This window comes from Corvus brachyrhynchos, unplaced genomic scaffold (genome assembly GCF_000691975.1).
Source record: "Corvus brachyrhynchos isolate BGI_N302 unplaced genomic scaffold, ASM69197v1 scaffold499, whole genome shotgun sequence".
Taxonomy (NCBI): Eukaryota; Metazoa; Chordata; class Aves; order Passeriformes; family Corvidae; genus Corvus; species Corvus brachyrhynchos.
Genome location: NW_008239771.1, coordinates 621,809 through 638,215, shown reverse-complemented (window position 1 = coordinate 638,215; position 16,407 = coordinate 621,809). Strand labels below are relative to the sequence as shown.

Sequence of the window (16,407 nt, the reverse complement as noted above, 5' to 3'; positions counted from 1 at the left end):
TACTCTGACGTACATGCTATTAGTCTTGGGGGAAAAACCATACATTTAACATGCACATAAAATTTCATTTCACCTCTTCTTTCTCACAGCAACAGTCGATCTTAGTGCTGCACCAGCAGACATTACCAACAGTAAGTAATAAAGCATAACTATGGCCTACATGCTACAGGTGTTGGGGGAAAAATATACATTTAACATGCAGACATTATTTAAATTCATCTTTTCTTTCTCACAGCAGCAGCATCTACTGCACCAGCAGACTCTACTGCTTGTAAGTAATACAGTGCTGCTCTGGCTCACGTGTTTAGTTGTCTGCCATGCTCTGATCATGTATTGACTGGCTCCCTGTCTCCACTGTGTGTTTAATATCATGGGTTTAACTATTAGAATGGGACATAATCCCAATTGCCTTTCCTTTGGCTTCCAGACACAATAAAGGAGCAAAGGGGAAAGGAGAAACATTGGCCCTGGTGAGGGCACTCAGGAAGGGGCAGACACACGACATTAATATAAATTCAGATTTGCACTTGATCATCGCATTCCCAGGAAACCAGCCTTCCTGCGCTTCCCAGAGCTGCATCCCAATCGCTGCACAAACTGGCACGTGTTTCCCAGGGGAATGGACTGGTTCAGTGCCCACCGAGGCGCTGGCACAGCCCTCACCAGCACACGGCACTGTGCGGGCACTGTGTGTTAGAAACTTTACCCCAGTGACCCCAGCACCCAAAGTGGAGTTTAGCAAACAGCCCCAGGCTTCCAGGGCTGTCACATGGCCAGAGCCCGGCAGAGGCAGCACAGGGATGTGTTTTTTCTCCCACTGAGGCTGCTCCCACTCTGGAATTTTGCCCTGGGCAGCAGCACCATTGTCCAGTCCCCGAGTGAGACCTGTAAGTCTCCTGAAGTTTGGGTGTTGTTCACCTCCCAGCACCGGGAAAACAGTTTTTGACCTGTAGTTTTGTTTTCTCTCAATTCCCCAATCAGCCTCTGCAGAAAACACAACACCTGGAGCAGCAGGTATGTGTGGTTTTAGTATACTGGTCAGAATGTTGGGATCAAGCATTAGCTTGAATGAACTCCTGCTCCCCTCCCCCTTGACAGCCCTGGCTTTGCCCACACCGTAATGGAACAGACACTGAAGTGTGGCTCTTGTTTTCTGTTTGACAGCCACGGCCGAGTCCAGAGCAGCTGAAAACCCAGGTATTAATTTCTGGTCATTTATTCAACTGCGGTGAGCAGTTTACTACGTTTCATGTGAGTCATCCATGTATTTAGAACATGGACAGTGTTTAGCTTCATATTTTCTCTTCTCACAGCGACAAGCTCACCTGCTCCATCAGTCCCTCCAAATCCTGAAACAACAGCAGCCATTGCCACTAGTAAGTGATGCAGAGTTACCCTGGTTTATACCCTTAATTCTCTACCAAACCCGGGATCTGATGATGTGCTGGCAAGGCTCTGTGTCTCCACAGCATTCCTCAGCTCATGGATCCAGTATTTAACTTCAGGGATAATTCCTTGCGCTTCCATACAAATCAAGGGATCAAAAACGCTGTTGGTATTGATACAGGAGGAATACCTGCTCTGCTGAAAGCTCTAAGGAATTAGAATTCACTGGGGCAGACACACGACACCAATATAAATCCAGATTTGTTCCAGATCACCTCACTCCTACAAAGTCAGCCCCCGTGCACTTTCAAAGCTGCATCCTCACTGAAAGCTGAGTCAGTGGGAATCCTTCTGACATATTCAGTGGTATTTGCTTTGAGCCTTAGTTTTCTACAGTGGGCTTTATCTTTTGAAAAAATCAAATAGCAAATTCTGCTCACTAATTGATAACATTCTGCCTCAGTTTCTTATGGAGCAGATTAAGGGATTCTTTTAGAGTCTGGCCATATCAGCTACACTTTGATAAAAGGCACTTGGCTGCTTTGGCAAAACACACAGGAAACTAACTGAACATCAGGTGCAAAGCAGACATTTGAGCAGGGGATTACCACAGAGGGATAAACAGAATTCAATCTTGTTCCCATTGGCAGAGGGGATCTGAGTTCAGGGGAAGGGGGAGAGGCTGGATGGAGGCAGAGAGATTGGGAATGCCATGGCTTAGCCACGAACCACATGCCACTGATACAGGGCTGGCAGCAGAATCATCCTGAGTGGTGAGTGCCAAGGGGATGAGCTGGCCTAGGTCTGCACCACTTGAAATATCCTCCCATAACCTGCCAGCTGCTGCCCAGCCCATGCCCTGTGCTCTGGAGGGCTCACAGGCAAAGAGAGGCTCATGATTCCAGTGAGCTCACCCTCTTCCACAACAAAACACTAACACTAACCTTGGGGTTAGTTGTAGGAGGGAGAACTGAGCTTTTAATGGAACATCATCAAAGAGAGAGAAATTCATTTTCTCCCCACTCAGCTGCTGTTCCAGGCCCGCATTTAAATTTCCAAAGCAGGCCAGTATTTCATACATGCTGCATTTTGCTCTGTGTTTACTTCTGGTGTATCAACATTCAATTCCTTCCTCTGCAGCAGACCTTATTCCCCTGCCTAACTACATGAAGCTGGTGTTGCTGACATACTTGAATGACCTGTGCCAGCCAAGGAGACCTGGGATGCCAACAGTGGAAGGGTAAATATTTATTCATGCATGTGAGGTTCCCCAGCCAAGGTGGGACAACCCCAAACATGATTTCACACCATTTTTCTTACACCCTTCAAATGCACAGGTTCAACTTGATTTGACTACTCCATCATGCCCATACTACCAGTTCCTAATCATACCAAAATTTTGCAAAACACCACTATTTCTGCAGCATTCTTCCTGCCTGTCTGTTGATCCAGAAGTCCCTGGAGCCATTCTTGCTGTAGTCACTGATTTATGGCACCAGATGATGCTGGCAGGGTTTGAAAGACATGTCGGAGGGGCTTGGATGCTGGTGTTGTCTTGGCTGTCCAGGGGAATCCTTCATGAACAGCTCTAAGCTTCCAAAACCCAAAATCCTTCTTTCCAGGGTGGGCTGTCCTTTAGTTTGTTTTAATTAAGCATGATCAATAGCAGAGTGTCCAGTAAAATTCCACTACCCCATCACTTTACAGTTTATAATGTGATTTAATACATGCTAACAGAATTCCACCAGGTGCTTTACACATGTGATGTTCATATGTGTTGTGATGCATATTACACCCACAGACATTCAAATTCCATGCAGCGGCATCTGTGTTAGGAGTTCAGTGCTGTGAGCTGTGAGCAACATCACAGCTGGACATTTCTGAAGGAAAGTTTCTTGTAACCGAGGAAACAAATGGGCTTAGTGAGCATGTCACAATCATTATATGACAATTTATATGTGGTTGTTTTTTTTTTCCCCTTTTCAGGTGTGTAAGGGACCCAACCTGTGGGAATCAGCAGTCATCAGGCCAGAGGCTGGTCCAGTTCCGTTACAGAGCTCCCGTTACCCAGAGAGTTTGCCTACGGTGCAAAGTATCAGGGTGCAACACACAACCTCCTCGTCCTCCCCGACCCTTCCCAGGCATCAGGTTCCCTTTTCCTCCTCCCCGACCCTTCCCAGGCATCAGGTTCCCTTTTCCTCCTCTCCGACCCTTCCCAGGCAACAGACTGCCTCCTTCCCGAGGCTTCCCAGGCTCTAGGAGAAGAGCCAAGAGAAGCACAAGTGACGGCGTTGTCATTGTCATTGTCCCCGAGTAATGCTGCTTTTCTGGCCATGACATAATGCTGACCACCTCCAGACCTGTTCATTCTGTTCCAAGATCTGCTGCTTATTTCTAGAAATATACTAGTGGGTGTAAATCTAGAGGTATTTAATCTTAACTGTATCTGGGTTCCTTAATTTCTATCTAGCAAATCTGTAAAAGCCTAAACTTCAGTAAATACTCCCAGTGACAAAAAGTAATTGGATCAACTGCCTGTTTTTTCTCATCAAGACTTTGTTCCCCTCTCAATATTCTTCCAGTTCTAATTGTGTTCAGTTCATACAAAACTCCACCACTGTGCTCTGCTTCTCACCAGTAATGATCTAAAGTGCATTTGGTTCTGATAGACACAGCGTTGATTGGCAGGGATCCGCATGCCAGCTCACACATTCCCTGCAGATCCATATCCAGTCACAAAACGGATGTTAACATTTGAAAATTTCTTGTAAGTACATGTATGGGTTTAAGAAATAAAAGGCTGCACAGAGTAAATGCAAATGTAGCATTTTCAGAAGCCAAAGGGAATTCAAATGCTGTGCAACATCTTTAAACATACGTTCAATGCCTCCATACTCAAAGGCAGTGTAAGTACATCTCAGGATGAAGAGACAGTTGCATTTAAAATTCTTAAAGTGAGTTGAAAATCAGAGAGTTGTTTTAAAGAAGGCATAGGTCTGAGATTAGAAATACAGTATCATTACAAATGCACCATATACTCATTTGCTTATAAAAGAAAATGGTTTTGTCAAAAAAAAAAAAAATACTATGAAAGAAAAGCACCTGGCTGTGTTTCAGTAAGGACTTGACTTTTCTAGAAAAGTGGGAAGAAGCCCTGTTTGCTCAGCTGTGGGGTTTGTGCTGTCCGTGTTGGAACAGAGCCCAGGCAGCTCCTGAGGGAGCCCTGGCTGCTTCCACACCCCGCAGGTCCCACCCCGACCCAAGGCCAGGAAACAGCACACCTGTGGCACTGGCACAGCCACAGCCTCAGGAGCTTTAAAGACTGGGAACCCACTGCTGCACTGAGAAACACTCTGGAGTTCAGAGCTCTCGTCCTTGTGAGAAAAAATAGGGTAAATATATTGGAACAGGTACTTTGTTAAAGTTGTGCTAAAAGGAATTCAGGCTTTCAGGACTGTGCTATTTCCTTGCCTCAGGAAGGAGAGGCTGATTCCTTTTTTCTTTTGTAGCTTCTAGCGTGGGGCTAAGAAAGTTTTACCTGCAAAGCGGTTGCAGTGCAATCTTCTTTTAATGTGTGAAAAACATGAATCTGGCCTTGCTCATCCCTGTGTGTTTCAGCAATATATTCATGACAACTCTTTCACAGTAGTTGCACTTTACAACCTGAGGAATCCTCAGCAAGGACAGGGAATATTTTGCCCAGTGTAACCTAAAGAGAGAGAAGTCAAAATGAAGGTGGGAGAAACCAAGCTCTTGCTGAGCAGTGCTAAGAGAAAATTGCCAATGTGTCTCCCAAGGGAGTCTGTCAATCCCTTCCAAAACACTCCTGCTCATGTCAACACCCCCAAACAGACTCTCAATGAAGGCAACTGAAAAACGTGCCTTGAACCCACAAATGCTGACAAAAGCACTTTAAACTTACTCCACACAATGCCCAGTTAAAAAATGGGCCCACCTGCTTCTTTCTCATTTGTATCTGTTAAAAAGAACCAGTGACTGAGAGATTAAGCCTTCCCTCCATGATACCATGTACTACAGGATGGTAATGGAACAGCAGGAGGTCTAAAAGTCAGAAAAGCCAAAGCCTGCCCTCCCCAGCTGCCTTCAAAATGGAGCTGCTCAGGCAGTTCCTCCTCCTGCTTCTCTTCACTGCTCTGGCTCTCGTTGAAGGCAACTCGATAGAATTCACAGGTATGGAAATCTGTTTATCTGTTACATTTTATTGATTTCTGCACAACGAGTCTTATACAGGCAACAGAAGGTCAAAATGTTAAACATCTCTAAAGTGAATCTTATTTTAATGTGCTGATGCACAATAGTGACACCTAAATGTGACTGCAAGCATTTAAAATGGTAAATAACAAATAATTCTATACATTCCACCCTATGGCAATTTTTGCAATTTAAGAACTTGATTTTGAAGAGGTTTTGCTCTGGAATGTAGGCTTGTTTTTATAAATTAACACTCTATTGGAGTAACAGGAATCAGGTGACTAACTGGGAAACATTTTGCTTTTTGAAGGAGATTTGTTCACTTTTCCTTTGTTCAATCAGAAACAATAAAGAGCTGGTGGTTGCTCAGCCTGGGATCACCATTCTATGCTCAGATCAGCAATTCACTGATTAAAGGAGGGTAGTTATTGTAGGATAATGAAGTATTGCTGCAGAGCTGCTCCAGTGGTGTCTGACTACAGAACCCCAGAGAGCGCAGGAGGGGAAGGCTGACCCTGTAATGCTCTTACAATGAGGAGGTTTCATATGTGATGGTAAAAGTCTCTCCTAAACCTTTCCATTCCCTCTGGAGTCCATCAGAAAGCCTGACTATTTTATGTGGGAATGCATGCACTGCATAGAAAATTCTCTGTCTGCTTTAGACCATTATTTTTAGATTTATATTAAAGTAGAAAGGAGACCCTATGCTCAGAGTGGATTATAAACTTTCTCTAAAGTTTCCTATACAATGGCCATTACTTCAACTGCTTCATAACTTACTGAGTAATGTCAGTGATGTCACACATAGTTGAGTTGTGGGGTTTTTTCATAAGAGAACTTACGAGACCTGAGGCTTGAAGCGCTTGTGGTGACAAACCTTGCTGAAGAGGGTTGCTGAGGTGTCCTGCATCACCTGGCATTGAGAAACGTAGTAACTTTTCTATGTTTTATTTGGTTTTAATAATGCCTATTTGTGGTGTTCTGTTCTCCATTCTTTTACTTCAGTTGAGTGGAACTCATCAGACACTTAATCTGCACTGGATCCTCTCTCCATTATGATCAAAGCTGTCTGTACTCAGATTTCCCTGGAATGATTTCTCCTCTGTCTGCAGCCTGGAATTGGACAGAAACTGCCAGCTTGACTTCACAGCAGTCTGTGATGGCCCCACCACGAACTCTGGATTATTGGGGAAAGTGTGTGGGTGTGCCCAGCCCACATTTGAGTCTTCTTCAAACGTGATGACAGTTCTGCTGTCCACAGACAACACCAACTCCTACAGAGGATTTTCAGCTCAGTATTCCAGTGTTCCCCTGCCAGGTCCTGTGGAGCCCAACAGTGAGTGCACTTGATACATGGAGAGGATGCTGATTCTTTTTATGACATGATTCTTCCCTTAGAAACATCCAAAAGAACTGATGGTTGATACTGAGGATTTAAACCTTTTTAATGGTTGTATTTAACCCTCATTACACACAAAAACCCTGCATTAGTCTCACCTACAGAGCATAAGTTATTTCCTGACCCATGTGCAAAAGAAAACCTGTTCTTTCACTTTTGGGTCCTTTTCTTTTGGCCAGCACCACTTAAAATCGGAGTTTTTCTTTCTTTTGGACAAAACAGGCATTGTTACCATGCTAAAATGCAAAGGTAAACTCTTATTGTCTGGTTAAATGTTCGTTGCCTGAGGTACTCAGGAAAATGGTCTGCACTGGTTAGTCCGAGTTTAGGTGTGTTGTAATTTCCTTTCCCCTGAGCTTGGCCTTATTTTCTTTATTGGTCCTATATCCTTGCATGTCCATCTTCCCATTAACTGAGGTGGAAAGGAGCTTCTAAAGCCTCAATGTCTGACATAAATCAATTTCCTCACCCTCCATTCTGCATCAGCACTCTGATTCCTTTTCCCTTTTATAAAGGCAGAGATCCATTCTGTGTCACTGGGTTTTAAATTAAACTTTCAGCATGAGTTTTAAGTGCTTTTGCTCGAGTTCTGAAGTTGAGCGTGAAATTTTGGTGCAACTTTCTGCATGACCTCAAGTGTGCATGAGCTTTTTCACTGACAAATCCAAAATCATGCGACAAGTTCAAGGATTTAGACAAAGTGAGAAATGACCATAGCAGTTTGTCCTAACGTATTTTTGGTTTTGATTCTTTTTCAACGGCAGCAACCCTTACATGCTCTTTAAACAGCATGAGAATCATTCTGAGCGAGTCTTACCTGGCCTCCCTTGGCTTTAGTGAAGCTTACCTGCAGCAGAATGATCCATCTTGCAGACCAGTTATAACAGATTCAGTGATCTTCTCCTTCCCACTGGGCAGCTGTGAGATAAAAATATGAATAAGCCAGTAAGAGCTTATGAAAGATAAGAGCTGGTAAAAGCAGTGCATGAATAGCATGTGAGAAAGTTGATTTTACTTTCACTCAGCTCATCTTTCCTGTCTTGTTTCCTCATGTTTCCTGTCTTGAAGTACAAAAAACATTTTTTCCTCTTTAAGAATCTGATGATCAATGAACCTTTCAAAAGAAATATGGAAGAATCCACACAAATTTACCCCCAAGAGATTCCCAAGAGCTAGCTCCTAACACTGCTTTGATAAGGGTAACTGGAGCACAGCTTTAGTACTTCCCACACTCCATGCACTATGCCCTAACCTTTTTGCTGCCTGGGTTGGTTCAGTGTTTTGAAAAAACAGGAGGGTTGATAAAATTTTTTGGTTGCAGCCTGTTTCACATTTCCATGGTATCTTGAGCATGTTACAAGCACAGCTGGGCAGGTTTGTAACTTTAGTCACAATTGCTTTCAACTGCTCTGCTCATGCCATCCCAGCTGAGCCCTTCCCACGGTTCCTTTCCCAGGATGAAGGCCACAGCATCACTTACACCAACACCATCTCCCTGGTCCCAGCTGGCAATGGCATCGATAGAACACAGAGATCACTGCAGAATGCAGAATGAAGAACAATGAAACCTTAGAAGTCATTTACACAACAAAAAACAATGCCACCCAACACATGGCTGATGGGGGAAGGTACAATGTCAGCATGGCCTTCTACAAGTCAGATCAGCTCTCCAAGCCCACACAAAACTTCCCCTGCTATGTAGACTTGAACCAAACTCTCTTTGCTGAAGTGACTCTTCATTCCACTGACCCAAATCTCCAGGCATTCATTGATACTTGCACAGCATCTCCACAGCCTGATTTTGGATCACTGACATATGACTTGATCAGAAGTGGGTAAGGTTAATTTTATTAGTCTCCTGATGTGTGAGGAAATGGAATCTAAATGTCAGCTGTACTTCTTTTGTCTCTTCCACATTATCTTCTTTAGTAGACTGTGGTTGGAAGTGAGTTACAGATAAATTTGAAGATGTTTAACAAACAGAGCTAGGCAAAACATCATGCACCATATCATGCTGGGGAAAGGAAAAAAGCACACCATTTTATTCCCACATGTACCAACAGTGCCCTGGTTAAATGCTGTAGTTACAGTTCACAGCACTTAGAATGATTGTTGTAAGTGGACCATTTAAACAGATCTGTACATTCTGTTGCACCTGCAATAAAGATGACATTGTGGTAACCTACCCAGCACTTGAAAACCATGGAAGATTCAAATTTAGGGCCTTCAGGTTTCTGCAGAGCTTTCCATCAGTTTATCTCCAGTGTGTTGTGATCTGTGACAGCAACACCACCAGCTCTCGCTGTTCCAGAGGCTGCAGCTCCAGGCAGAAAAGACATTTCTCCATACACGTGGAAAACTAACACTGTAGCAGGTCCCATCCACCTGAAAAGAGATCTCAGGGCTGCTGAGTACTCAAGTATGAGAGAAAAAAATAAATAAATAAATATACATATGTGTGCACTTCACTCAGTTTTATTGTTGGTACTCCAGATAATAAACACAGCTGACTTATTCCATGCCAGGTTAAATCCTTCCCTGCATGCACTGGCCAGAACAGGAATTAAAAGGACAATCTTGGGAGCAGAAACCAAAAGCACCATGCCTTTAACTTAGAGCTGCAGAGGTGTTTGTAAGACAACTAAGCTTTAGTGCCATTTGCAGTCTGATCTACTGTGGTAAAGTACTGAGAGCAACAGAAATGAAAACACATGGAAAAGCTTTTTTAAAAAGCTTGTATTGCTACTCCCACTGTGCTTGTTGTTCTCACCTTCATGGAGCCCAAAGCTCCACCTGAGAAAAGCACATTGGGCCACTTGCTTTCAGGTATCAGATCTAAGAAATATTTAAAATCAACCTTGCTCTTAATAGTAATAAGAGTATTTTCTTTTTTTTTATTAACCTTTCTGAACTCTAAAAATATTTTAGATACATTCCCACTTACTGTAATAGTGAAAGATTTTGCATCCACATGTGTGAAAGTGGACACATCTGTAATGTGAAAAGAATTCAAGGGCAAATAGGTCACACCAGGTATTCTAAAGCACAGAATGAGTTTTTACTGAGGAGCAGATAGGAAACCACTGGAAGGCACAGGCTTAGAACCACAAGTTGCTTTTTTTGCCCAATATTGCTTCAGCAAATGTCTCAAATCTCTCTCATAATGACAGCACTGCTTAGCAGAAACTTGGCTGCAGCAGTACCAAAAGAATTGAGTATCATGTTCTGCAGGATTGTTTTATTACCAATTTTTACAACTCTTCAGTGCTGAGTATTCAGAATTTGAATGCTGCGCGGGTCATCTTAAATGAAAATATCTCAAAAAATGCTTATTTAATTTCTACTGAAATGATATAGTAATCTAAACTTTAAACACTTTCTTTTTCTCTCTACACAGAATCCCTCACTGAAGCAGAAGCTGAAAAAACACCAAACCTGCAACAATACAACTCCACTCTGGCATTTGTGATTTTAATTTCAAACATTCTCCTTGTGGTAGCTGTGATACTAAAACATCACAAACACCACGCAGGATACAGCTATCAAAATATCCACAGCTTGTTTTAACTACTTCTGGAGATTTTTATTTAGTGTCAACTGCTATTCATATTTGTCACCCAAAGAGGGGAAAAAATAAAAAATCAATAAATTAACAGCATTGGAACTTAACAACGCTCAGAAATCTATTTCGTTATCAAATAAAAAATCCAAACCCAAAAACCTCTCAACCTAGTACTCTATCTCAAGTCACTGAGTTGAAAAAAGAGTGTGTCTACCTCAGGACAGACTTTACACCTTTACAGGCATGAAGTACAAGTTAATTAAGGTCCTTTTGTTTTGAGAAAAATAAAAATCTATTTATCTTTTTGAATCACTTTGAAACTGCACCTGGCAGGAGTTAAGATCAGGGACAACTGTTAAGATGTCTTTTCAAAGCAGATTATCCTCTCTTTCAAATCTGCTCCTGTGGATTTACTACCATCAGGATCTGACAGTCTTCAAAAGACATCAGTTTTCCAGGAGAAGAAAATATCAGGCAGAGTAAATAAAGACACTGGATTGTACATGCTTATGCTGCATTTGAGTCAGCACCTGCTTCCCATCAACAGCTTTTGCCAAAAATGTCTGGGCACCCAACTGAGGGGTTTACTGTGAAGTCCCTACACCCTCCAATTTAAATGGTGCACCCCAGAATCCAAGAGCAACAAACAGAATGAAGTTTGAAACTCGACCTTCCACAGAAGAGGGGCTTGGAGTCACATTCTTACTTCCCCAAATGACAGCAAAACTGATCCAAACAGGTTAAAGGAAGTGTGATGCAGTAAGGAAAACTCTGGTCTTCTGGAGCTAGCCCAGCACATCCTGTCTGGATGATTCTGCTTGAGAGGGACCACAATGAAGTACTTGCATTTCTTAGGATAATGAAACCTGGATAAACAAGTCTGCTGAGTACACATTCATGTCACTTGTTCCTGCACACTCAGGTAGTTTAGGAGGAAAAGAAGTATCACAGACTTGTTATAGGTATTTCTTAAGGAGCCTGGACTCCTAATTTAGGTGCCTGTACAGCCAACAAGGCTTCTGAAGAAGCCAGGCTGGGTTCACATTTCCTGAGCTGTCTAAAGACAACTCCGTGAACTAAATTCTGAATTAGGCAATGACAATCCAACGTTCCTCTCAGAGATGAAACAGCAAACGCCTTCAACAGGAGTGCCAATAAATCAAAAGTACAAACCAACTACACTCTGTTCTACTGATAACACATTTCAGATCAAAAATTAATACAACCAAAAAAGGTGAACTGATGACAAGTAGGTAAAAAGTTATGCAGTAACTCAGTTTATTTAGAGTGCTCCATTGCTCAAACTGGAACTGGGGAACTGCTCATACAACCTCTAGCAATGTTCTTTAAATAAATAAGCCACAAAGGGCATACAAAACTCTTATATTTAGGAAAAAAACCATATTCTTAAGATCTTTCATAAAACTAACAACTGTGTGCAACAGTGGATAGAATTACAGTAACAAAATGCAAGTTAACAACACTGAGGCTCTTTATAGTTTTAACTCCATAAATACTAAGCTTTGTAAAGTGTAACGGCCCTTAAAGTATTTACACTGAAACCCTACCTCTGAATCCATCTATCTCTCTCCATTAGAAAATCCCTCATTAGAATCATAGTGTGCTTGTGAAATTTTGCTTGGTTTTGAGTTCTGAACCAAGTCCATCAAGAGAAACATTTTATTGTCTATGTGTGTCTGAAGAGCCTGCATTCGGCAGTCAATATAGTCCATTAGTTTCCTCTCCATCAGATCCAGATTTTTTGAAATGATCTTTTCCAAATAGGAGCAAATAGGCTGTTGTTCTACCCTGTAAGAAGAGCAAATATAAGAGTAAGTATAAACTATTTCTTAATGACAAGCAGTAATATAGAGATCTGGGCATCTGAACATCTTTTATATGTAAAATCTCAGTTATCAGGCAATGAACTTTGGAAGGCATTAGGTTTTTAGCACAAGTAAAACACTCTGTCTGCCACACTTGAAATCTCAATTTTTTTTCATAAACATGCTATTGTATATAGTCATCTTCTTTCAACCTTGTTTTTTCAAAGGCTCAATTATGCATTAGAGAGTTTAGTTACATAAAACAAAATCCACACAAGTCAACAATATACACAGTTTGTATTCTGTCAGCGTGGCAGGCTGTCCTTGTCAGCAAAAGCGCTTCAAGATTTATCCAAACTATGCAACTCTCTGGGTTTGCATCTGTATTCTTTAAAAATACTGGAGCTGAGATATTCAGTCTCCATCAGAATCCTGATTCCTACATCTCACAAGTTCCACTATTGTTCCTGAGGTATCAAACTGGGTCACTGTGACATCTGCACTGTAAATACCAACAAGTGAGGAGGGACAGGAAAGATCAGTGGGATGATACAAACCAAGTACAGCAGAAAGACTGTGCCACATTGTGTGAAAAAGGGATGATGTAGTAAGAATTTAGGAATAAAAGTAATCAAAATTAAAATGTAGTAGTAGATGAGAAAGACAAACTAAATGTGTATGAAGAAACATGCTTTTAAAATTAGCTGAAACGGAGGTAGAAGACAGTTTAGTAACAAGAAGTGATGTGATTTCTTCTGGAAAAACCCCTATATTCAAGCAGCTCATCTGAAAAATTAATTGCAATGTTCATCACCATACAGGCTTGAAAACCACGTACTCTAGGATTCACTACTGATGCTAATGAGAAGAAAATGCTTACATTATGCATTTTGTTTAAATTTGTCAATAAATAATCAATACTACTTTGAGAGATTCACCAAACTTAACTCACCCAACACTCTGAACACCTTCCTCTTTAGCCACTGCCCTTTTCCCGAGGTGCCTCTCGCCATCCTTGAGCCGAAGGTGATTCACCTGAGTGCACAAGTTTTGAAGAAAAGGAAGAAGCACCTGTGGGTTGGCTACGTTTGGAGTTTCACCTGCTTGTTCCTGCACTTGCAAAGATCCCACGGCTTTCAAATCATTCCTGAGGTCAACTGCATTTTGCTGGGTAGGAAGTCTTTCAGAATCCAAAGTATTCCCTCTTTCAGGTACCTCTGAGTTCAGATCACGAGTTATTCTTAAGTCTTTATACAGTGCTTCACTTGTTAAATGATTTTTAACAGGCAAAGGTTCACTGGCTGATGGACTCAGTGATGACTGAAGAGCTGCACTGTGCAATCCGTCTATTGCAAGGTCACCTCCAAAGTCGGAATTTTTCCCCAAGATCCAACTGAGTTTGTCTCCAAGAGGGAAGCTGTTCTGATGGGGAGAAAAACAATACCATTAATGTTGAAGTGTTAAAATATACTGTAAATTATACAACAATAACAATAGCTACTTTATAACCCAGCATTCTACTAGTGGGATGTAAATATTTCAAAAGCAGTTTTGAACTATATTCCTTCTAAATATGAATGTTAATTATCTCGTCAGTCTCTCAGTAAGGAAAGAGCTTTACTGACTTCATTTTTACCACACTGTGTCCCCAAAACCGAATTATTAACATCAGATGGATTCAGGATTCTGGTGAAATAGCCCACCTTGCAGGATGAGGATCTGAAATAAATGCTCTGTGAGAGCATGTTCCCTTTAGTTGAAGGTGACATGGTTATAATGACCTTTAAAAAGACAAACCAGCCCACCTATCTACACTTTACACATTCCAGGGAACATGCCCACCATCCTTGTCAAGCAGTGACAAAAGGAGTGGCAGTGAAGCTTAAAATTATAATAAGGCATAAAATAATAATAATCCTGGAGTACACAATCTTTACTCATTGCACTCATTTGAGTGGCAACAACTAAACCAGGCTTAACATGGCAGAAAGCGTGAATTAAAAAACACTATTAAATCATTTTAAAACATTCCTAACTGGTAAAGTGCCAGATCAGTACTGTTCATGTTTGTGGAAAAGTGACTTACTTTCTGCTGACACCGGACCATGTCCATGAGCTGCTGAGCACCTGGAGACAACTTGGATCCCATGGATTCCATTATAGTTTGCACTCTGTCTAGATCTATGCTTGAGCCTAGTGAAGGAAAATCAGTTGCTAGTTTTGCAGACACTGCTTTCACTTCTAGAATTATTTTACTGATGAGTACTCTTTGTTTCTCACCAAAGGAGAGCAGCTATTGCAAGAAGGAAAAAAAACACTTTGGTTAGGGAAAAACATTTCATGTTTTCTATGCACGTAGGGGACAATGCATTGTTCTTTGAGTCCTAGGAAAAACTATGCTGAACTCTTTTCAAGGAAAATTAAGCCAATTTCTCCTTGCTGGTATTCCCCACAAAATTCTGACTGGAACAGAGCCCCAAAGTGCCTTTCTAAGCATTTAAGAGTAGTGGTCATACAATTTTCACAAGCTTATTTAACCCTAGAGCTGACAGTTCTAATTACAGATCTGCAGTTTATCTGGTTTATGGGTTTTTTCTCTAAGACTAAATTATCTGTACCATAGTCTTCATGAAAAGGAAACTGATACCAATTCAAAAAGAGAACTCTGCTAACAAGACAAGGTACCTGCCAACAGATTTTTAAGTGATTATATGAAGAGATGAAGTGTATACAACCAATAATTTTACTAAGAGCAATGCAATTTATTCGACTAAGTGATTAAAAAGCCAAAGAAAAGTAAAACAATACTGGTCAACTCCCTACCTTAACTCTACAGGAGGTTGCAGGGCATTCAAACTTAAGGTACTTGTGGTATAAAGTAACCTCTTCAGTTTCACTAGAAAAATAAAATAAACAAGCTGTGACATCAATATACAAAGTACTTAACTGTTTTGTAGAAATACACTATCATGGTAAATATTTAGATAAAGAAACAAGACTGACTGGAACACATTTCTAATGCAGATTTATGGTTTCTAACAGCCGTTTTAGTTTCTAGTTTTTAGCAGTTTTTTACTTTCTAATAGCAGCTTTAGTGCTTATATGCAACTTGTAATGAATCTTATCAAATATGTATGTAAAAAATTACTTATATGTGTGCATGCACTGTGCACTAGAGAAGCTTTTGAGGTTCATTACATTATTCACACATCCTCCCTGAGGCTCTGAGTCGGCTGGTTTCTATTTAGCTAATTAAGCAGCAGATGTGCCATGTAATGACTTAAAACAGAAACATTGCTTTATTTCTCCCGGCAGAGAATGGGAGGAAGTACTGAAGGGGAAAACAAAACCTTCTTTTTTAAATCTTCTCTCTTGTCCTTTGAAGAGTGAGACAACGACTTATCAAAGAGACAAGAGGTCTCTCACAGAACCCAAGAACGGGTTGGGTTGGATGGAACCCTAAAAGCCATCCATTTCCAGCCCCTGCCATGAGCAAGGAGACCTTCCACTATCCCAGGCTGCTCCAAGCCCCGTCCCACCTGGACTTAGACACTTCCAGGGATGGGGCAGCCACAACTTCTCTAGGCAACCTTTGCCAGGGCTTCACCACCCTCACAGAGAAGAATTCCTTCCTAGTATCTCATCTAATCCTGCCCTGTCACTATGAAGCCATTCCCCTCGTCTTATCTCTCCATCCCTTGTCCAAAGTCCCTCTGCAGCTCTCTCGCAGCCCCCTTAGGCACTGGAAATGGCTCTAGGGTCTCCCCAGAGCCTTCTCTTCTCCAGGCTGAACAACCCCAATTCTCTCAGCCTTGTTAAAGGCATGAGGTCTTTAACAGCAGGAGCCCCTTCCAGACACACACAGAACACGAGGTTGCCTGGAGCGTGTGCGGGACCCAGGAACGCCCGTGCCCACCACTCACCCCGGGGCCGGGCGTGCGCCGCGGCTCTGTCCCCGGCTGGTGCCGCAGTACTCCTCGCCCACGTACACCTCCATGTTCCGGGCCTGGCTCACGATCCCC

At 41.9% G+C, this 16,407-nt stretch overlaps 2 protein-coding genes across 2 annotated transcripts in view; one reads left to right on the top strand and one right to left on the bottom strand.

Annotated features, from left to right (window-relative positions):
• CUZD1 (CUB and zona pellucida like domains 1) overlaps positions 1-11,240 on the top strand; it is an 18,907-nt gene extending 7,667 nt beyond the window's left edge. Inside the window, 12 exon segments of the mRNA XM_017742916.1 lie at positions 90-131; positions 982-1,014; positions 1,314-1,376; positions 2,527-2,626; positions 3,373-3,478; positions 6,664-6,934; positions 7,762-7,920; positions 8,440-8,520; positions 8,523-8,832; positions 9,153-9,335; positions 9,337-9,416; positions 10,395-11,240. Of these exon segments, the coding sequence (XP_017598405.1) occupies positions 90-131; positions 982-1,014; positions 1,314-1,376; positions 2,527-2,626; positions 3,373-3,478; positions 6,664-6,934; positions 7,762-7,920; positions 8,440-8,520; positions 8,523-8,832; positions 9,153-9,335; positions 9,337-9,416; positions 10,395-10,564 (1,598 nt within the window). The 3' untranslated portion in view covers positions 10,565-11,240.
• A 573-nt stretch (positions 11,241-11,813) lies between these two features.
• Positions 11,814-16,401, bottom strand: CUNH10orf88 (chromosome unknown C10orf88 homolog). Its single transcript, XM_017742923.1, has 6 exons — positions 16,309-16,401; positions 15,209-15,281; positions 14,666-14,678; positions 14,472-14,578; positions 13,338-13,807; positions 11,814-12,368 (listed from the first exon to the last, which is right to left on the bottom strand). Exons 1-6 carry the CDS (start codon positions 16,380-16,382, stop codon positions 12,140-12,142), a joined length of 966 nt encoding a protein of 321 aa, XP_017598412.1. The 5' UTR covers positions 16,383-16,401; the 3' UTR covers positions 11,814-12,139.
• Between the last annotated feature and the right edge of the window lie 6 nt (positions 16,402-16,407).

Excerpts from the sequence above, each read along its gene's own strand:
- CUNH10orf88 (XM_017742923.1), bottom strand. The coding sequence starts at position 16,382 with ATGGAGGTGTACGTGGGCGAGGAGTACTGCGGCACCAGCCGGGGACAG. Across the intron at positions 13,808-14,471 it reads TGGTCCGGTGTCAGCAGAAA|AACAGCTTCCCTCTTGGAGA; the intron begins GTAAGTCACTTT and ends TCTCCCCATCAG. Across the intron at positions 12,369-13,337 it reads GAAGGTGTTCAGAGTGTTGG|GGTAGAACAACAGCCTATTT; the intron begins GTGAGTTAAGTT and ends CTCTTCTTACAG.